This window comes from Ahaetulla prasina, chromosome 3 (assembly GCF_028640845.1).
Source record: "Ahaetulla prasina isolate Xishuangbanna chromosome 3, ASM2864084v1, whole genome shotgun sequence".
NCBI classification, from domain to species: Eukaryota; Metazoa; Chordata; class Lepidosauria; order Squamata; family Colubridae; genus Ahaetulla; species Ahaetulla prasina.
Genome location: NC_080541.1, coordinates 146,840,648 through 146,863,461, shown reverse-complemented (window position 1 = coordinate 146,863,461; position 22,814 = coordinate 146,840,648). Strand labels below are relative to the sequence as shown.

The window sequence follows — 22,814 nt, the reverse complement described above, 5'->3', positions numbered from 1 at the left end:
ATGCCAATCAGCACAGCACAGAAAATAACCCAACTTGATGTCCCAAAGTTACCTCAATCCTTTGCCTTCGGTAGCATGCTTGCTAGGTGATGGGAGCTGATGCCCAGATTATTTACTTTTAGTTTTACTAATGCAGATTTATAAATTTGGCACACAGGGAAAGTACCCAGTGGAATGCAGGAGTAAGGTATCGGTAATAGTCTTTGGCTTTCATATATCTCATTCAGATGAGACTTAAGACACACTATTTTCTGCTTCAGTTCACATGATAGATCCTATTTATATGCAAAATAAGGAAGATAAACTCGTAAGCCCTGGTTCATAGAAAATTGTGTATGTTTGAAATTTAGAATCAACAAGGCAATCTATTCCGGGCTACAGATCATTTAAGAAATACACAGCAAGACCATTTTCACAGAGGACTGTCCAGCCTCTGTTTGAAAAAAATATATCAGCAAAACAGCTGTCTGCATTGTTTATTTGCTATAAGCAGGAATTCCTTCCTATGGAAAAAGCTCACAGGCTATTTTAAAAAAAGAATTAGGAATCAGAAAGAAGGCTAAAGTAAAACTTCTTACCTAGATTTCTATATAAAACTTTCATTTGTTGCTCCTGTAATAAGAGCAAACTATTTGGACATGTGATAACTCCAGTACCATACAGCTTATTAAGCAGGAAGAGGCAAGAGCCCTGGAAAAAGAGCACATTACACTGCTAGAGAGAGAGATGCTATGGGCAAGTGCTGGGAGTGTGTGCAGGCTATTGGGCACATGCTACAAAACATGACTGTCTGGGCACTCAGGGTAGACCAGCGGTGGTTCGGACTGGTTCTATAGAACTGGTAGTAAAACCGGCAGGAGGCTCCGCCCACTGACCCGAACATCATCAAGTCATCTGCACTTGCACAGAAGCTTCTGCGCATGTGCAGAAGAGCATGCGCATGAGCGGAGCAAGCGCTTGTGTGCGGGTATGATTTGAACCGGTAGTAAAGATAAGTAGAACCCACCCCTGAGGTAGACATGCATTACAGAATGTGGACAAGTGCTACGGACATGAGATCCTTTGAATCTCATAGTCCATAGTGAGGATCCTTGGGGGGAAAAAGTGGTGCAAATGAAAATCCCACATTGAATTTGTTTATGGGAAGCTGGCAGGGAAGGTCACAAATGGAGAACATGTGATTGCATCTAAGCCTTCCATTACACTGCACAATATTTAACCTTTAAGTTTGAGCTGGTTGTCAAGAACCCCAATTGTAACCACGTGATCATCAGGATGCTCTGAAGGCCAGATCTTTGAGGATTGGTCATGGGTACCACTCGCTTAGCGCTATTCTAACTTTGAAAGATTGCTGAACGAGTCTTGATAACCTCAGGACTATTTGTGTGTATTTGTATTTGTGTCTTGCGAGTTTAATTTGCATGCACATTAAATCATATTTTTTAGTACTGGTATAAAATTAAAAATCCATTCATATTAAAATAGGATTATGCAGTTATTATGAAGGAGTCAAAACATGGATTATACTACTCAATGCATAATATTTATGAAATCTTTAAAGTTATACCTTGATCAACTAGAGAGCTTTATAGTGCCAATGCTTACCTGAATTGGACATTCGTTATCATGTGTTATGTCCATGAAGAGCGCATGTGCGATAGCAGGTGTTAAAGGCCTCAAACGTGGCTGGACGAAAGATCCAACAGGTTCTCCACCAAAGCGGTAGACTAACCTGCCCTCCTCATGGCTATTGTAGGCACTCATTGCTTCTGCATAACAACAAAACCAACCCCCTTTAAATGAGCACTGATTGTTAAATTCATTCATTGGAACGTGAAATTTTCAGAACTTATTAAGTCATGTTAATAATCACTCAGGCCATAAATCCAAACCTGTAAACACAGCCAACAGAAACATGTATTCCACAGGTCATATGGAAGCTCTGCTTTCCTTGAGTCCCAAAACATGCACAATCCAACACCTATTCAAGTCAGTATATGCTATGTTTATGCTTTTCTTGACTAAAGGATTTAAAGAACAATAAAATATATTTTCGATGGAATTTTCACTTTGGGCATAACTGGTAGTGATGCAAGACTCCACGCACATTATCTTGAAGTTAAAATCTATGGATATTGGAATGATAAAAGAGGCATTTGAGTAAGCCCAAAGCCTTGTAGCCTAACATGATTGTATTTATCAAACACAACTATCATGTAGTTTAATATATCTCAAAAGCAACATAGACAGTCTCTTTGTCATCTTAATCAAATGATTGATAATGTGCCACTTCCCTCCCATTTCCTATCCTATCAAGCATTTAGGAATGTCAACACGAAGTTTAAATTCCATGTTAATTCCATATCCCTTGAGTTATTTTTAAAAATAATAAAGGCAGGATAAAAATCAGATGAATGAATGGATGGATGAATGAATGAAAGACATACTTAAGCAGGCTTTGCCTTTTTCAAGCCTTTGTTAAAAGTGAATGTGGCACAGTTCCAATATATCCTAACTACTATAACTTGTTTTATAAACCATGTTAAAGTAATGCCTTATTATAATCTGTGAATATAGATAAGTATCTGACCTGACCAAGTACCTTAATCCTTATCTTTTAGCCATTATTAGGGAGATAAAGCACATCACATCTGCACCAAGATATACAATATATGTTGTTCATATGAGATGTAACATTTATACAGTTATACAGTTATACAACATTTATACAGTTATCTCCCTATTCATTATTTTGTTGAGCTATGAAAAGTGGTCATCACTACTTCCATCTTTTAATTTTCATCTATAATTATGATGAAACAATACTATCACATGTTTATAAAAAAGGAATGCAAACAAAAATTTACATGTTCATGTCCTTCACTCACAGCATATCATGCATAGATAAATAAAACAGCAATTTAAAGCAAGCCTACCTCTTATCAAAGAACTAATGCCCAATTTATTCACAAAGATATTGTCCAGCTCTTCACTTCCAGTGAACAGTTCAGCCACTATATACAAGTTGGGCCGTAATTTTCTAGCTGTGTCCATCATATACTGCAAGAAGCATAGCCAAAGAAGCCACAGATAGGAAAATGCAGAACAGCAAGAAAAAAAAGAATGCAAAGCTAGGCATGGATTTGGAGATCAGGGAAAAACACCATGCGGCAAAACCAAATTAGGAAGCCAAAGGTTTAAAGAACCAAAAGGGTTCAGTTATGAAGATTCAAGAAAATGAACCCAAGACAAAGAATGAAGAATGAGATGGAAGAGAAAAACCAACAGGAGAAGAAGGAAAAATGTTTGAAATTGGCCAAAGGTACAAGAATAAATACAAATGAAAAGACAAAATTAGTTCCACGTAGAGAATTTGACTTTATTATAAACACAGCAATCCTGCAACAAACCTTTCAAGCATTTTTTTTAATGGTACCTCTAATCAAACTGGTAATTCCTAGGCGGTTGACAAAGACATTGTCAATGACCTCGCTGCCAGTGAAGAGTTCAGCTATCACATAAAGATTAGGTCTGACTGACCTGGCTGCTGCCAGCATTTCCTATAGATTGTAACACATTTTTTAAAAAAGTGCCTTCTTACAGCATGAGCTTTTCTGACAAATATAGGACTTCCATTCCATTATTCTCTAATTACTATGGTTCCGTAACAATACATAAACATCATAAAAAACATAAATTAAAATGTGAAGAATGATAGGCACACCATTCTGTATGTAATTTTTTTATTCAAACAATGCAGTACAGGTAGTCCTCATTTAACAACACTGATCCAGCGACTTAAAAATTGTGACAGCACTGTACAAAAAAGTGATGCACTGACGACCAATCTTCAAAGTTTCAACTATTCCAATGTCCGTCAGTCACATGATTACAACTGGCGATGTTCCCTGCCAACTTCCCTCAATGGGAAAGCTGAAAAGAGTGATCACATGAGGTCCTTGCTTAATGACCAGCAGTGATTCACTTATTGATGGTAACTGGGCACTTCCAAATCTGCCATTGCTAAGTGATGCAATCATGCAATATTGTTTTTTTGCTTAGCGACAGAAACTCTAGTACCATTTAATGTCATTAAGTGAGGACTACCTGTATGGCATAATATAGTATTCTAGTTATGTTTAAAGTTAACCAGGCCTTTTAGAATCATAATTTGCATGCCAAGGTCAAATTCTTCTTAACCTTAATCCTAGTTAGTATTGAAATGAATATTTTCATTAAATAGCTTGCAATCTTCATAAAAAAAATCTCAGCAGCAGCATCCCTATTTATTTCAACAATAATTCAATAAACTGAGAGTGATAACCCAACATCATCTATTGAGCATCATCCTCTAAGCCAGGGGTGTCAAACTCACATTGTCACGGTGGCATGACATGACGTATCAGGACTTTTCTCCCCTTCACTAAACCAGGTGTGGTTGTGGCCAGTGTGTGACGCATCAGGCCCATGGGCTGGGAGTTTGACAGCCCTGCTCTAAGCTGTGATGGCACAGAAGTTAGAATGCAGTATTGCAGGCTAACTCTGCCCACTGCCAGTGGTTCGATCCCCATTGGCTCAAGGTTGACTCAGCCTTCCATCCTTCTGGGGTCAGTAAAATGAGGACCCAGTTTGTTGGGGACAATATGCTGACTCTGTAAACTGCTTAGAGAGGGGTGTAAAGCACAATGAAATGGTATACAAGTCTAAGTGTGATTGCTATTTCTATTCAGTGAAAAGAGTACCTGGGTTTCCATATTCTAATACTGAAAGCAGAGTTCTTCAAATGTTTTGAATTTTAATGTATTGCTACACACCATGCTGGCTTTGGCTGAAGGCTAATGAAGTTGAGGACATTAGGCTATCTTCCACTGTTCTAACTTTGCTTCATTTGAAAAAAACATTAAATCATAGTTAAAAGCAAATCATGTGAAGATCATATGAGAAAAAAAGAAGCAGTTCCGTCTACGATACAGTTTGCACATGAGAAAGTGAAGCTGTTGAAGTCAGATTAGTTCTACTTATTTTACAGTAAACTACTTTCAATAGCATTTAATCAGGGTTACTTTTTAAGCTAAGCTTAAATCCAAGATTTTAAGTATATCCAAACAGGTTATTTTCTCCTGGCCTAATATTACACTAGATTCAGATTCTTTCACCCAAAAATATGAGGATATTTAGAATGATACCAATGTAACTGAAGTGGCATTTTACTATTATTGCAGAATCACTATGATATCTTAGATTAAACTATTGTCTGCAATGCAAGTTTAATAACCAAAGCTTACCTTGCACGATTACTGTAAAAATGACTAAGACAGATATCAAAATTATCATCTCCATCCAGTATGAATATATTTTTCTAATATCATAAATAACTATGTATAAATGCATTTTTCTATACCTCAGCCACATGAAGAGGAGTAGAGTGGCAATTATCAAGACGCACTCCATGGAAATATTTGGCAGTAATTTCAGTATATTTTTTCATGTGAGCCCATAGATATGGGCAGTCTTCTGGTTTATTCCCATAGCGCAGCTTGACACTATCACCCCAGCAAATAAGTTCTCTTCTAAGGTAGACATTTGAGCCTATAGAAAGGAAAATTAGGGTACAATACAGTAATTGTGGTTTCAATATTCTTACTCATTTTAGATTATTATTTGAATTTATTTTTAGAGTAATTTTATTAAAAATTACAATTGCAATAATAAAAATTAACAGTCCCTTCAAATAATATCTTAGAACTTAATTTTTTTTCCCTTGTTTTGCTCACAAAATTCTTAAAAATTTTAACAAGCCTGTTTTGTAAATCCAATATAGGAAAAATTATGCAAGTCACCAAAAGGGTTAAGCCCTTTTAATTATAGACATCCATACTGGGCAGGCAGAAAAAAATTGGAGGCACGTTGTCTTTCAAAATCAATTCAACTGATACATAAATTACAAAAGATATAGAATTAATTGTAATGCAATGTCGTTGAAAAGTCTCTGAAATACTAAAATCTCTATATATTTTTTAGTAAATTATGCTTGAAAAATTGTTACGCACAAAACAACCCTACTCACTTAGGCTTTTTATGCACTCATGGGTTTTTTATATCCCAACATCAAATTGATGCCCCAAGATGAAATATTACTTCATTAAAATTCAACTGCTATCCCAAAGTTACAATTTTCTTACATTTGTTAGAAACTAGTTATGATGATTTGGAAAATAATTTTACATTAGATCTGGACATTTTATTTTTACAGTAAACTACTTTCAATAGCATTTAATCAGGGTTACTTTTTAAGCTAAGCTTAAATCCAAGATTTTAAGTATATCCAAACAGGTTATTTTCTCCTGGCCTAATATTACACTAGATTCAGATTCTTTCACCCAAAAATATGAGGATATTTAGAATGATACCAATGTAACTGAAGTGGCATTTTACTATTATTGCAGAATCACTATGATATCTTAGATTAAACTATTGTCTGCAATGCAAGTTTAATAACCAAAGCTTACCTTGCACGATTACTGTAAAAATGACTAAGACAGATATCAAAATTATCATCTCCATCCAGTATGAATATATTTTTCTAATATCATAAATAACTATGTATAAATGCATTTTTCTATACCTCAGCCACATGAAGAGGAGTAGAGTGGCAATTATCAAGACGCACTCCATGGAAATATTTGGCAGTAATTTCAGTATATTTTTTCATGTGAGCCCATAGATATGGGCAGTCTTCTGGTTTATTCCCATAGCGCAGCTTGACACTATCACCCCAGCAAATAAGTTCTCTTCTAAGGTAGACATTTGAGCCTATAGAAAGGAAAATTAGGGTACAATACAGTAATTGTGGTTTTAATATTCTTACTCATTTTAGATTATTATTTGAATTTATTTTTAGAGTAATTTTATTAAAAATTACAATTGCAATAATAAAAATTAACAGTCCCTTCAAATAATATTTTAGAACTTAATTTTTTCCCCTTGTTTTGCTCACAAAATTCTTAAAAATTTTAACAAGCCTGTTTTGTAAATCCAATATAGGAAAAATTATGCAAGTCACCCAAAGGGTTAAGCCCTTTTAATTATAGACATTGATATTGGGCAGGCAGAAAAAAATTGGAGGCACGTTGTCTTTCAAAATCAATTCAACTGATACATAAATTACAAAAGATATAGAATTAATTGTAATGCATTGTCATTGAAAAGTCTCTGAAATACTAAAATCTCTATATATTTTTTGGTAAATTATGCTTGAAAAATTGTTACGCACAAAACAACCCTACTCACTTAGGCTTTTTATGCACTCATGGGTTTTTTATGTCCCAACATCAAATTGATGCCCCAAGATGAAATATTACTTCATTAAAATTCAACTGCTATCCCAAAGTTACAATTTTCTTACATTTGTTAGAAACTAGTTATGATGATTTGGAAAATAATTTTACATTAGATCTGGACATTTTATTTTTACAGGAACATCTTTTTAGTAAGAAAGATAACCTAAATGCATGCATTTTACTTCTCATTTTCCTTGCCCACAAAAGAAATCCTCAATTTATTTTATTAAGAATTCACCATTCATCTTGGTTAAAATGATATCATTCCTAAATGTTTTAACCTAAAAGCATTTGAACTTTGAGCCATTTGAGTGTAATTCTGTTTCTTCAATGTTAGGTGGATTTACAGCTGTCCTATAAATCTATTTCAAAATTAAAAAAATAATGACTTTTACTGCTATTAGAAATATTAATAGAAATATTTTCAAGAAAAGACCAACTCAACCCAAGAATTATTTGTAAGTGTACTCTGTTGCTATGCTACTGAGACTAACTTGTGCTTTAAGTGGATTTTCTCTACTAAGCAAGAAGTTGGACCACATGCCTACAAACCTTTTTTTCCTACTCTTTGACTCTATATTTCCGTATTCGAAATAAAGATATTTTTAAATGCCTCTTTTGGATTTTGCAATAGCACTAAATATGTAATTAGAATATCCAAAGTTAATATGTGTATTTTATTTACGAAAATCTGGCAACGTGCTATTCCCTGTGGAGTTTCTTAAATTTTGACATCATGATATACAGTACAATATATACCAAGGGTGTCAAACTTGATTTCATTGAAGATCGCATCAGGGTTGTGTTTGACCTTGGGGGGATGGGATGGGCGTGGCCAGGGTGGGCGTAGCCAGCTCGATGTCACTGTCAGGGGCACTTATGGAAGCCCGGGCGCTCTGCCAGCAAAATCGGACTTCTGAGCTCTATTTTTGGCTGCGATGGCTTCCTGCAACCCTCTGCCAGAGAAAACAGAGCTCGGGAAGGCAGTGCGCGTCCATCCCAAGCTCCGTTTTCGCTAGCAGAGGCAAGATGGGCCAGTCCTTCACTGTTTCCGGTTTGGCTCTGTGGGCCAGATCTAAGCATCCCACGGGCTGGATCTGGCCCACAGGCCTTGAGTTTGACACCCTAATATATACGGTATTTGTATTAATTTACCTTCAACGCACTGCCACCAAAAAGTCTCAGAAAAACCAACCCAAATTTACAACAGGCAATGTGAAGAACTGAAATTAATCAATGTTTATCATATATCATCTAAAATAAACCACGGATGAAGGCTATTTGAAAAACTATGCTTTATTCAAGTACTACAAGTTGTTCAATTAACGAAGAAAGGTCACAAACCTGGTTCAGCAAAATTTTTCAGAGGATCATCTCCCATCACCCAACCATTAAAGGCCATAAAATAACTTGCTTTGTCAGGCTGGTGCATCATAACTTCCTCCTCATCCAGGGTTAGTTCTTTAAATGGGTAAGTAAAGTACCTGCATAAGCAATAATGAAGTGGATACTGACTAATGACTAATACATTTCTTCAAGAGGAATAATTACATTCATAATATTGCAAGAATACAGAAATATTGTATTTTTCCCTAACCAACTTAGTAATGCTGATTCTTTTTTTTACTCCAGCTTATAGTTATTTTTCTACAGCTGAATTGTGGATATAGTTATCTATATCCTGATAGATATAATCTCACATACAATAGATCTAAATGGCTAGTCTGTTAGTCTACTTTAATTTTCAAAACTAGAAGCACAGTATTAACATGTTTTTGTTAATTAATTGTATAGGTCAGCCAATTCTGTTGAAGAGTTTAATTACCCCTTGTATTAGTACATTTTTCTTTTACTGAAAGAATCTGAAATCATTACTAAATGCCCTTCAAGCAGGCCATCATTACAAGGAATGTTGAAAGTCATATGAAAATAATATCAATTAGCAATTTCAGAAATAATATATTATTTAACTTCAAATATCTAAAAATACACTATTGGATACTATCAATCCAGTTGAGATACATGTCTACTTTTACAGGTACAGTACATCTTCAATATTTACAAAATGTGAATCACAACTTTATCACTGACAACTTCAAAACTAAACTCTAAATTCACTGGTTATGTTTTAGCAACCCTATTATTAGACATTGGAAACTTTAGTTAATGAAAATGAACTAGAATATAAAACCAAGGTTTAAACCTAAATTAAGATTATGGCTTGTTTTAAATCTGATAATCCTTGCTTAGAAGAAAGTATAGTTAATTAGAGAAATAGAGGCTTAATTACTAGTTAAGGAGGAACAGATCTTCTCTGTGGCTGCCCCTACCCACTGGAACAGATTGTATGAAATCTGTGGGTTTTTTACAAGACTCTGGAGCAGAATGATTATGATATGGATTTGTACAGTAATCCTCGATTTACAACCATTCATTTAGTGACTGTTTGAAGTTACAACAGCTCTGAAAAAAGTGATTTATGACAATTTTTCACACTTATGACCATTGCAGCATCCCCATCGCCATGTGATCAAAATTCAGATGCTTGGCAAATGGCTGCAGTGTCCTAGGATCATGTGATCACCTTTTGCATCCTTCTGATAAGCAAAGTTGAGGGGGAAGCCAGATTCAACTGCAGTGATTCACTTAACAACTGTAGCAAGCAAGGTTATAAAATGGGGCACAACTCAATTAACAACTGACTTGCTTAGCAACAGAAATTTTGGGCTCAACTGTGGACATAACTCAAGGACTACTTGTAATGTGTAGTATAATTGCTTGATTTTCCCCCCCTTTTATATCTCTATTCATTGCGTTGGTACATGTAACCTAGAATTGCTTTTATTGATTGAGCAATTTTATAGATGGGTTAAATTCATAAATGAATTGCATACATCTTTACAATTCAAAGATTGTAACGACGCTATAGAGCACTGCACACCAGAACAACTAGACACAAGAACAGTTTTTCCCGAAGGCCATCACTCTGCTAAACAAATAATTCCCTCAACACTGTCAGACTATTTACTGAATCTGCACTACTATTAATCGTTTCATAGTTCCCATCACCAATCTCTTTCCACTTATGACTGTATGACTATAACTTGTTGCTGGCAATCCTTATGATTTATATTGATATATTGATCATCAATTGTGTTGTAAATGTTGTACCTTGATGAACGTATCTTTTCTTTTATGTACACTGAGAGCATATGCACCAAGACAAATTCCTTGTGTGTCCAATCACACTTGGCCAATAAAAATTCTATTCTATTCTATTCTATTCTATTCAGAACCCCAATCTTTTTATGTTTATATTATAATTTTATTATCAAGCTTTCCTTTTAAGAGAGCATGAACAATTCTTATATATCTTCATACAGGAAAACATGCATTTAAAAATATTGTAAATGTTATTTAAAATAGAAAAGGTACAATACCCTGTAACCAATGGATATTTTCTGGTTATAGCACCAAGCTTAGGACCATGATCAGCCAGTCGTTCGTAGCTCACTGTTGCCAAAATACAGTTGATAGCCTGGAAGCCATTAAAAGGTTAATACAGTCAAGATTTAAGTGTTCAGCAGAAGTATGGAATAAAGAGTATGCAAGCTACAATGGTCACATGACCCATGATTGTTACAACCTGCTCCTGATGGTAATTTGTTTGTCGGAACTTTTCATCATTTAGCTCTTCAACTCTTTTGCGGAACCAGTTGCAACACTCTTCTATCGCAGCTGGTCCATTGCTAAAAAAACACACGAACGAAAGCGACTATTTTTAGAACAAGTAAAAATGTGAGTTTAATGTATATATAATCAGGAAAGAAACTGATATATTCTGATTTGACACAAATTTTAACTTTTATATTAAGCATGCTTCTTAATGTAAACTATAGTCTTAAAAGTGTTTCCAATATATTATATTTTTTTTAAAAAACCTATTTTCCCATTAAATATAGTAAACCAAGGACAGGTCAGAAGACCTGTGAATACCGAACAGCACTAAAAAGTTTCTGAATAAGAAACTGAAGTTTATGTCGTGTCCCACTCCTCCGCTGACGGCCGGGTCAGGGAAATCCGAATCAGGTGTGCCTCTGCAGCTCTGCCAAAGTCCTAGCAAAGTCCTCAAGGCAGGCAGGAGACCAGAAAGTGACTTCAGCAAGATATGTTTAGACTTTGCCTGACTCAGAGACTGCCAGAAAGCAGATCCTTTATATAGGCCATGGGATGTGGCTCCATGACTCAGCACTTATCCAGGCCTGCCCCTCCCTTCCTTCTGACGCCGCCGCCTATCAATTCTTCTGAAGCGAGGGTCACTCCAATTGGCAGCTGTTGGTAATTGACCTTCCTCAGGCTCACATGCTGTGGAGGAGGGGGAGGGGTCTAGTTGCTCCGTTTGCCTGGGCATGGAGCTAGAGCTGGGGCTGGAGATACTTGCTCTTCTTCAGCCTGTCTGGGCATGGAGCCAGGGCTGGGGCCGGGAGATGCCCCCTCCTCAGCCTGTCTGGGCATGGAGCCAGGGCTGGGGCCGGGAGATGCCCCCTCCTCAGCCTGTCTGGGCATGGAGCCAGGGCTGGGGCTGGGAGGCATGCTAGGACATTCTTCAGCGTTCGGAAGCAGATAAGCAGACCCCGGCTGTGGTGGTGAGATCGGACGAGACACAACAGTTTAAGAAGAAAGCAACTGATTTCATCTCTGGCCATGAACTGTAGCAAGCAAATTATAATTGAAATGATACATTTCTGAGGTTCCTCCTCATCTGATATATTGACAATGATTTGATCATCAAATGACGAATTTAATTTTGTCTTTAGAAAATACATACCTGTGTGGTATGAAGGTATTCAGTGCTACATTCATATCTACAGTGCAGCCAAGCCTCCTAAATTCAGGATCTTGAATGATTGCAAGATGTTGGTTGGGATCAGTTTTAACCTTTGAGCTACCTGTTGCAGGGAATGTGTGATCAGTTTCAAGGCATGTATTGTTATTTATGGCGGTAATTCTTAGTTTTCTGAAAGCTCAAATGCAATCGGATATAGATACAACCCAGAAGTTTAAGTACTGTTGCACAGGTGCATTGACTAGTTTCTAAGTCTGTTAAAATGTGCACAACTGGACACTTTTTCAGAATATTGGCTAGATCAGGCTGTACCAATTGGGACTCAAATGGGATCGCTACCATCAATCCCTCCCACAATTGACAAGACAAAAACATGTGATTTAATTCCCCTGCCCGCAAGGATAGAGGGGCTGAGGGACAAAATGTGTGACATATGCCTTCTAGATGCCTATGAGACCTATTTAATCTTTTAAAATGTCCAAAATAATCCACAAGTTCATTTGCCTTTGGAGTATAGCAAAGTCTGCCAATCAAGCCAAAAGATGGGCCCTCCTGTACCAGCTGAACACAGATGTAATCTGGTGTCTATTTAAATTGAGTTGCCTCTTGAACCTTGAGTTTAATAGAAACAGAGTAAAAAACGTCCACATCCATCTCTTTTTAAGATCTCAAGAAAACATTTTTAAATCAACTCACAATCTTAGGGATACACTTGTGCTGTACTTTGTCTTTTTTGGTAGGAACATAGAAAGATAACATTTGGGGCCACTTATAAGTTTTGCATAGCTCAAGCACTGGGTAATAATGAACTCTCTTGATTCACCGAAAAAGCTAGGTTGTCAGAGCTAACTTGCAAGTAAAGTCTACAGTTCTTAAAACTTTTAAAAATTATTTTACTGAATCCTTAAAATTTCATTTCTACCTTATTCTGGCTCACTTGTCTTAATATTTTCTATTCCTAATATTCTTTTTAGTTAAAATTCTTTGTGTGTACCCCTTTTATTTAATTTGACCTGTCTGGTTTAAAGGTTTGTAATTATATTTGCTTCGCTATTTGCTTTCTGCTGATTAACGATTAATAAAGATTGGTAACACTGATAAAGCCTTTCTCCTAAGTTCAGGATTCCTCCAAACCCAACAGAAATTGAAAAACTTAAATGTAAAGCTTCAAATAAATTTATTATAGGATTTCTGTAGCATGAGATAAAAAGGTAAAAGTGATATCTGGCTCTAATTCATTATGTAATTCATCATTTATTTTGCATTTAAGCTTAGGAGAGAAGAAAAACTTATTTTTTTCTGTATAAAATCACAAAAAACCACAGGTGGGGGATTTTCCATTCATAATACAGCAACATTTGTGTTCTTGCAATTCCTCACATTAACCAAACAAAAATTATATGGATTTTACAGTTTTTCAATAGATAATCAGAATGAAAGTTCCATGCATTTTCAAATATTTCTTTTAACATTTTGATTGTTAACTACAATAACAACCTTTGATGTGGGATAAGTGATTTCTGAAATCAAAATAATTTTATTTTTCTCCATTTACCCAGAAAAATGATCAAGCATTTCCCTTGACTGCAAAAGTATTTTTTCATCTCAACCATTGTTTCTTTGATGTTTACACTATAAAGAATCTGAGTTATTTTGTTTACCTTTAGTTAAAAGAGTTTTAAATTGCTGCACTGCTTTGTTAACATCAACTTGGAAGAATTCCCATACTTTTATCTTGGGAAAAATATCCTCCCAAATGATTTTACGGATACACTGAAAAAATAAGAACCATATCAAGTCAGTAAATAAAACAAATTAGCATTTCAAATACTATTCAATATAAATATATTTGTTTCAAAATTACTTTGAAATATCATTCCTTTCTGATATGACTCTGTAACCTTTCAGAAGAAAACAAAGAACTAAAAAGTATTTTTGATTATTTTTAAAGCAAATTATGTCAACAGAACTATAGTGGATGTGTTACCATACGATGCCTTGTGTTACCATCTACAAAGCAACAATAAATAATTCATGGCAAACAGATTGTAATGAAACAAAATATTTGTTTTCAGAAAACATGCTGGAAATGTAATTTTAAAAGCACAGGAGAACTATTTAAAAGCATAACAGAAACTAACACATAACTAATACATTAAAAATATCCTGGAAGAAACAATTTGAAAGATGAAAAAGGAGACAAGGCTGGAAGCAAAATTAGTAATTCCAGAACAGGGCTACAATAAAGTAGGCATAATAATTGCTTTCATTCAGTGATGACAAGCAGTATCAATAATTTTTATATTTTCTTACATTCAAATGTTGGTCATTTTCAATAAGTGGTGGCAGTCCTTTGTCACTGTATTTGCCCCCAGCCACTTTGCAGGTGAAATGCCAAAGAGCTCGGTCCAAAAGCCAGGCTGGTTTCAAGTGAGGGGAGTTTATAAGGTTGTATCCACACTCGGGATGCTGAGTCACCCATTCACTGTTTGCAGCTTAGAAAAACAAGAAACACACAAGTAGTAGCACACCTTGCTGGAAGGTTTTAGGCACTTCACCAAGGTGACCATATTTTCTTAGAAAAAAAAAAATTAAAGGCCAAAGCTGAATAAGGGGCAAATCTGAAAGAAGTTCATAAGGATAAAAAAATCATTTTTATGTCTATAACTTTGCTTTACAAAGGAAAATTCAAGAGCAAAACCAAGAAAAACTTTACAACAACCAATTTCTAATAAAAATTTCTAAAATCAAAAGTATATGTAAATTTATTTTTAAAAGGCCGTTCAATCTCCATATTTTTTTACATGAATGTGAAAGGCTGTATATTTAAGTTGTACCTTTTGCATGGTAAAAGTTAAATGGCCAAAATAAAGACATAAATACATTTATTTAGCTTTCTGAAATAAAGGGCTGTTCTATAGATGTTAAATTAACTACAAGTTGTCCTCAACTTATGATCGCAGTTGGAACCAGAATTTCCACTGCTAAGGAAGACGGTCATTAAGTGAGTTGTGCCCAATTTTATGTCCTTTTTTGCCATAGTAGTTAAGTGAATTATATGGTTGCTAAGCAAATCTGGCTTTCCTCACTGACTCTGCTTGTTGGAAACTGGCTGGGAAGGTCACAGATGAACCTACGATGTTGCAACCATCAGTGCATGCCAGTTGCCAAGCACCCAAACTTTGATCACATGATTGTGGGAATTCTGTGATGGTCATAAGTACAAGGAATGTTTTTAAGTCACTTTTTTCAGTGTCATCATATCGTCAGTTTCTAAACAAATGGTTGCAAGTCAAAAAGAATCTACAGAAATCATGATTTAACTACAAGTTAAAACTATTTTCAAATGTCTATAGTCAAATATGGATCAGATATTCAATATCAGCCTGGGGCTAGTTTAAAAGAGAAAATTGAAATGTATGTAAAATTACATAATTTTTTATTAATAGTGTCCTTGTTCTTCAAATAAGGAAGTACAATTAGTAGCAAAAGGAACAAGACTCGGACACATGAAAATGATTACATGATGGCAGCCCCTTTGCAAGTCAGCAAGCAACAAGGATAATAAATATAATGAAAATAAGTATACCAGTGTGATTGTAGACTACATCTGTAATGCAAAGCATATTCCATTCATTTTTCATTTTTTCTACTAGTTTTCCTATTTCATTCCAAGAACATTTTTTGCTGGAAGATGAAAAGTCAGGATTAACTTCCAGCTGATCAGCCAATGAGTAACATGATCTAGACAGACCAAGCTTCTGCACTGGGGTTAGGTGAATCATGTTATAACCTGTAAAATAATAATAATGAAATGTATAAACAGTTGCTTTCCACTTTCAAGTAGATAAGAGGACAGACATTACAAACTAGGTAATATTTATGATCTGAAGCTATAATGCAAAAAAAAAAAAGTGGTTAAACCAGGTAGGCCTATGGATACTCCATTCTAAAATCAAAGATTACTTGGAATTTTTAGTTTATGTCAGCCCCATTTAGGGAGACCAGATCTGTGATTTCCACAGAAAGGTTAGCACTAGTTTTATTCAGAATGACTGTAAAAATAAAACCTTGCAAGTCTGATTATGCTGTATCTCCTCCCATTCTTATCTGAATTATTGAAATGTCTCTCAGAGTAGCTCCTACATACTTTCTGCTTGCTTGGGACTTAAGATACGTTTTTTCCCTGATCCTTTGTTAACAGATCTCCCTCTACCTCCATCAAAATCATCTTCCTCATTCTGTACAGTGTATTACTAGAATAAAGATGATAAATACACAGTACAAAAGATAGAAATACACAAATGACTATCTAATGCTTTATATCTCAAGTCAAAATTTGGCTTGGGGTAAATAAGGTTATTACCAGATTCTTTTGCAACTTTAAGACGATCTTCCCATCCATCAAATGGTCCCAGACACTTGGCTAGGAATGTCTGGAGTGTAACACAATCCAAGGGCAAGACATGATTGTCAGCACCAACACGTAAAATAGGATCAACAACTAGATAACCTCCACCGCCTTTCTGATTCCTGGAATAAAAGATACATGTATTGATTTTATATCAATACAAAGAAAATAGATATTATCTTCACTCAGTAAGATAATTAATACTTACTCAGAATTTGTTTAGCCTTGTTATTTGAAAATGCAATTCAATTTTTTAAATTTTCTAGCTTACAAATCACAAAATAAATGATTCAAGAAAACATACTTAATCACTTGGAATAACGCAAAAATAAAATTAGACACAAAACAACTTAGATTCAAGAATATTTTCACTTCAATCATGTGGTTTCAGCAAATGTAAAATACCAATTATGTCACTACTTTTTATAAAATATTTTTAATCCTTTCAAACTAGAAGATTTTCCTTTAAAAGAAAGGTGTAATCTTATGCATCAGAGTAGAAAGGTGTAATCTTATGCATCAGAGTAGAAACTGCTATGAATGTAAAAAAAACCTGCAATATTGTAAGGGCTAAGAGCCGCACTTTGTCTCTTGAGTAGTGTGTTAGGAGCCAAAGTTCTCAAGTAATAGAAGAGGCTAGAACAAAAATATTACATACTTTTAAATTAGTTGATATTTTTCACACTGAAAGCTATACCCGGATGACTTTTGAAAGTCTCTGAAGTCCTGGGACTTAAGACTTCACTCCTCTGATATGCAGAATTGCTCTGCTAGAAAACTGAAGTCAATATTAAGCTGTGAGAAATGCAAGTAGATAATAGGAGCATTTTTTTTTGCAACAAAAGCATATAAGGATTTACTTTAAGGCAGATTTATTTTTGGCTTTTCTGATACTGTAAGGATCTTTAACTTCTTGACTTGTGGTTCAGGTGTAGCACTTTGAACCCTCTCCACCTGCTTTATGTACTTCTAGGATCGCAAACATATAGTAATGTATCTGGGAGGAAGCCCCATTGTGAATTGATTTCAAGTAGACAAATGATGGGTTGATATTAACCCTTATTTATGGCAGGCAATATTGAATTATGTGTCGGCCATTAGAGGTAATCTAGATCAGGGGTCTCCAACTTGTAGTCTGCCAGGCTTAAAGTTACCAAAGTTGGTCTAGATAAGAAGTGCCAACCATGAGTGCAGCATTAACACTACATTTATTGCAAGATTACAGTAACAGAATTTGCTGAGTCTGAACAAGCATCTATCTTGGACCTTTACAGTCCCAGAAATCTGGGACAGCCCCATCTGAGACATATGCCATGCCTTTATTGTTTCCACAGGATACGCTATCAGTTGACTGACCACTGCTTAGTGTGCTGCTGCTCTTGTTCTTCCATCTCTCAAGGACATTCTCACATACTATGATTCACTCTCATGAACAGAAACGAGTACACATGTTCATCAATACCTAATATGTGAAGCAATACCTGTACACCAAAGCAAATACATGTAGTAATCTCACTGGAATGAAAATGTCAATTTCTAAGAGTGGGGAACTGTGTAAATCAGTCCAAGGTATAGACTGGATTTTCATGGACCTCTCTTCATAGGTCCTTAGGTGAACCAGACATAGCTGAAGATTCTCAGACACAGGAAGATGCCTTAGTACAGTATATGGCCTGTTCCACAATTACCCAAAAAACATATCAAGAAAAGTTTAATGACCCTGCCCCCACAGTGAAGACAACTGCTTATGATATCTCTTCCACAAGTTTTTAGCTTTTGCTTACTCATGAGTGAAGTAATATTGGTATGATCCAGAAATCTGGAGTTCTAATTTACAATATTTGTCAGAATCATCTTCTTTTCCTGTTGGGTTGTGCCAAGTTAAGCATCTGAACTTGTGGCGATCAAACAATTCTCCAGGAGCTGGGTAGTTTGTAGACACTGTAACATGCTTGCCTTGCAAAGTAGGGCCCAAACGGAATTGCAACTCATAACCTGAAGGAAGCAAGGCAGACATTTATTAGAAAAAGCCTTGTCTTGAATCTCTATCACAAGGCTGGGCCAATCTGGATTCAGTGCCATATTTGTGTCCCCACAATGCTGTGCAAATTGCCAGGGGCTCTGTAATTTGAAATAGAACTTTTAGCTCAGCACCTATTCCAAATAAACACTTGTGGTGCCTCGGATTTCCTTCCATTGTCCACCCACCCCACCAGCCAAGGAGGCATGATCCCATTCTTGTGTAGCAATCTGAGGGGCTTCTACCATTCTCTTTACAAACAGTATCTCCCCTTCCCCTTGCTTGCCATCCAGGGAAAGTGAACTTAAGAGGCAGGCTATGAATAAGAGGACCTATTTTTCATCCATTAGGCAGTTAGATACCCTTCCTCATTTTTCCCAACCCCAGAAAATTGTGCTGAGGACATTTAAGGCCAACTATTAAAATAAATACACTTAAATATCAAAATATGCTTTACTAAAGTTTGACTGGTCTGTATTTATCACATCTGCTAAACATAGACTGGACTACAAAGATACTTGCATAATAACTTATTTCCCAGAAAGTGTGTCGACTTAAAAACTGTATTATTCAAATCAGCTACATATTCTTCACAACTTCCTTCTACTAGGAAGCAATAATTTTATGCATGTGACAACAAGAATGTCTAATCATTCAGGATCACAGAATACAGATTCCTAATTTTTTAAACAAAATGCATTCATTTTGAGTATTCAGATCTTTCTGATTTCAGGAAAAGATTCACAGATAGTTTTATAATTTCTTAGGTTTACATCACTAGACGTTACCTTAGAATCATTGCTCTAACAGTTATAGAAAGTACACACACTAGCTTCATTTAAAATGTTGCAAATAAAAGCATAAATAGTTTAAAAACTTGTTTTTTCAGACAGTAATACCGACATATAATTTTAGCAACTTTCTTATCCACAAATAAAAGAAATATGGATGTTTTATTTCAGATGTGACAGAGCTGATAAGATACTATAGATGCACAGGAGCCATTTCCTGCAAATAGCTCCTATGTACTTAGAATAACATTTAAAGCAATCCAACTATGAGTGAAGTTTAGCTTCAAGGGCTGCACTGTGAAATCAGTATCTCTCTTTTGGAGAGCTGCCAACTTGGCTCAAGTAGAGTTAGGAAAACATTTAAAAGGGCTCCATACTGAGGAATAGGGTTTAAGGATAGATATTACAGCTTTTCACTGTAGCATCCAAGTTGCCTTTTTTCTTTTATTCTTTGCCTTTTTAAATAAAATTTTATCTGCAATGAACTTTAATGAACTCTGAAATACCAGGCATTCGTTCTTCTTAATATAGAAAGGTCTGTTTGAAATTAACTCTTTATACTAAAAACTGTATAATCCAAATATTTCCCCCAGATGATTCGTAGATAATATATAAAGGAACACAATGTTCTTCTTGCTGTAAAAGATGGCCCATCAATCTTAAAACCATTACTTGGAAGGAAGCTCTTATACTGATTCCTACTTTAGCTTAAGTATCTGCAAATGTATGACAGATTTATTAATGAAGTCTAATCGCTCAGTAAAATGACTCCACAGTTATTTGGAAGCTTTAGAGAACAGAAATTTTCTATCAGTGAATTTATTTGCAATACCATATCTACTGCTTTCAATAAGGCAAATAGTACTTAGTTTATTATATGATAATTGTTTGAAAAGGGAAACATATCCCATTGAATTCACCTAGTCGTATTTTCCAGTATGCATGCTTCCATGCATTATGCAGCTGGCCAAAGTCTCCTCTCTTAAAATAGTTCCACCAGTTATGTCTCAACAAGTGGTGGGCACCTCGTTCTGTTTCTTGAAATCCTTCCTTCAAAGGCATTTATCTTTTTCTTCATAAGACTGTATACCTCTTACAATTAGATGCATGCCATTTCTTTTCTCAGCCCCTCCGAGTATTAAAATGCAGGCTTTTATGGTGTTCATGCTGGGATCCCTCTAAAGCTTGACGACTGAGATAGGGCAACCATTTCCATTTCCTTATCGCAAAAAAAAAAAAAAAAAGGACAACTAGGACCCCAGTAGACTTGCTCAACAAAGAGAAAAGATGCAGGCAGCCGCTTAGGGATACTGACCTTGTTCGAGCCGGAACAGGGTTTTGTCCAGCTTCTCCATGTCGTTGAGAAGAAGTACCCTGGTGTGCTTACCATGGCTCATCTTCACTGCCCAGTCTTTTCCACTCTTGTAGGCAGCCGCAGAAACTAACTTCAGAAAGGCTGAAGTGATCCCTAACAGGGAAAAGAACCAGATACACAAACCAAAGGTTAAATACACAGAGAGCTGGGTTGTTGTTGGGTTCCCCCCCCCCCTCTCCAGGCTGAGAAACGAAGAGAGATGGGTTCGAGCCACGGGTCACCTTGAAAGCCACCGCGACAGACCCACACTTACATTTCGTCCTTCCTCAGTCCACATAAAACAACTTGTCAAGAGCTGAAGAAGGATGGAGGAGGGGCACGCTTAGGGGGCGCCGAAACTTTCTCCTCCCGGCAAACTTTATCGCGGCTGCAGGCAGGACCCCCGAACTCGGCGGGTCTGCAGCCGGAGCCCTGGGAGAGGGCGCGCTCTCCCTTTGGGACCGGAGGGGCTGGCTGGCACCTGTCACTCTCCGTCTGAACAATGCGACCTGTCCTGGCGCCAGGGTGCAACCCAGCCCCCCTCCCCTCTCGGCCCCATTATCCCCGACCGCTGTTGTCTATAAATACAGGGCGAAGCCTGGCCGCCCTTGATTCACTCACCCAGCAATGGGCAGCAACGGCGGTTCGGGTGTTGTTTGGCACACAAGCGGAGCTGGGCCTGGGCGGGAGGGCTCCAGACAGAGAGAGAAAGAGAAGGAAAGGACAGAACTATAGAAAGGAAGAGCTTCAAAACTGCGGAGGGAGGAACTGGATTGGGCAACCCGAGAGCTCCGCCTGACGCCTGAAGGGCTTTGCAGGAAGAAACGCGGCTTGAGGCGCAAGGACGGTCCTGGTTGTGGGGCGCAGGCCCGGTAAAAGCCTCTCTTTGGTTTCCTCCTCCTCCTCCTTCCACAGCCTGCGCGACGCTGCAGCCGTAGACTGAGAGCTGCTGCCGCTGCAGAGCTGTGGAGGGGTGGGAGCGAGAACAGAGGCAGGGCGCCAAGCTTTGGTTAAGGCAGGCAAGGGAAACTGCGAGCCGAAAGGAGGTCTTGCTGGGAAGACGTTGCGCAATGAATTAAAGGAGTCGTTTGCTTTCGCTCCGGAATTCAACATTTGGAAGGCTTGCAAGCGGCTCCTCAGCAAAAACACGTCTCCTTCCAGGACTCTTAAGACACGTGTACTCTCGAATTCAACCAGCGTCACAGGCGCGAGACCCGGAGGAGATAGTTTGAGCTGTCATTTCCAACCCCCACCCCCACCCCGATGGCGATAGATTAGAGTGACTCCTCGGCAGGAATGCCGGGAGTTGTAGTTCGTAAACATTGAGAGGACCACAGGTTGCCCAGCTGAAATGAGGATAGTGACTTAAAAGCTCGGGCTAAGCCATCACGTTGTTTTGGGCTCAGCTTGTCCTATAAAACATAGCCATTGTGGTTTATCATGTTAACGAATAGAATAGAATAGAATAGAATAGAATAGAATAGAATAGAATAGAATAGAATAGAATAGATTTTTTTTATTGGCCAAGTGTGATTGGACACACAAAAAATTTGTCTTGGTGCATATGCTCTCAGTGTACATAAAAGAAAAGATACCTTCAAGGTACAACACTTACAACACTTAATGATAATCATAGGGTACAAATTTAACACTTAATGATAGTCATAATGTTAACCCTGCATGAGCCCTGTCAGTTGGAGCGTAGGGTGTTAATAAAACCAGGGCATCCAGTTTTCCCAATAAACCTGTCCTTCCAGCAGCAAACAGTACTATAAAACTGGTGCGCTGAGAAAAGGAATTAGGGTACATGGTTGTCAAAGGGTGTAATTTCTTGGCTAAGTTTGGTTAACATTTCTTTAAAACTGGTGTTCAGTTGCACATGACTTCAATGTGAGCAGGATGTATTCTGTTCTGATTATTTAGTCATTTATTAGGAATTTTTAAATTGTGTGCAGCAATGTAAGGGTGAACTCCTTCCAAAGAATACTAGTTTTATTTATTTAGATGATAGTCTCCAAAGTTGAGAAGAAATTAAGACACGCTAGATGAAGG

The 22,814-nt window shown here is 36.8% G+C and overlaps 1 protein-coding gene across 1 annotated transcript in view; it reads right to left on the bottom strand.

The window, feature by feature from the left end:
• AGL (amylo-alpha-1, 6-glucosidase, 4-alpha-glucanotransferase) overlaps nt 1-21,705 on the bottom strand; it is a 57,516-nt gene extending 35,811 nt beyond the window's left edge. Inside the window, exons 1-14 of the mRNA XM_058176355.1 lie at nt 21,384-21,705; nt 20,724-20,876; nt 18,382-18,592; nt 16,553-16,719; nt 15,776-15,979; nt 14,500-14,681; nt 13,848-13,959; nt 12,169-12,289; nt 10,987-11,089; nt 10,781-10,878; nt 8,685-8,824; nt 6,626-6,813; nt 2,937-3,060; nt 1,606-1,769 (exon numbers count right to left, since the gene is read on the bottom strand). Coding sequence (XP_058032338.1) covers nt 1,606-1,769; nt 2,937-3,060; nt 6,626-6,813; nt 8,685-8,824; nt 10,781-10,878; nt 10,987-11,089; nt 12,169-12,289; nt 13,848-13,959; nt 14,500-14,681; nt 15,776-15,979; nt 16,553-16,719; nt 18,382-18,592; nt 20,724-20,805 — 1,896 coding nt within the window. The 5' untranslated portion in view covers nt 20,806-20,876; nt 21,384-21,705. The remainder of the gene's footprint in view (nt 1-1,605; nt 1,770-2,936; nt 3,061-6,625; nt 6,814-8,684; nt 8,825-10,780; nt 10,879-10,986; nt 11,090-12,168; nt 12,290-13,847; nt 13,960-14,499; nt 14,682-15,775; nt 15,980-16,552; nt 16,720-18,381; nt 18,593-20,723; nt 20,877-21,383) is intronic.
• Between the last annotated feature and the right edge of the window lie 1,109 nt (nt 21,706-22,814).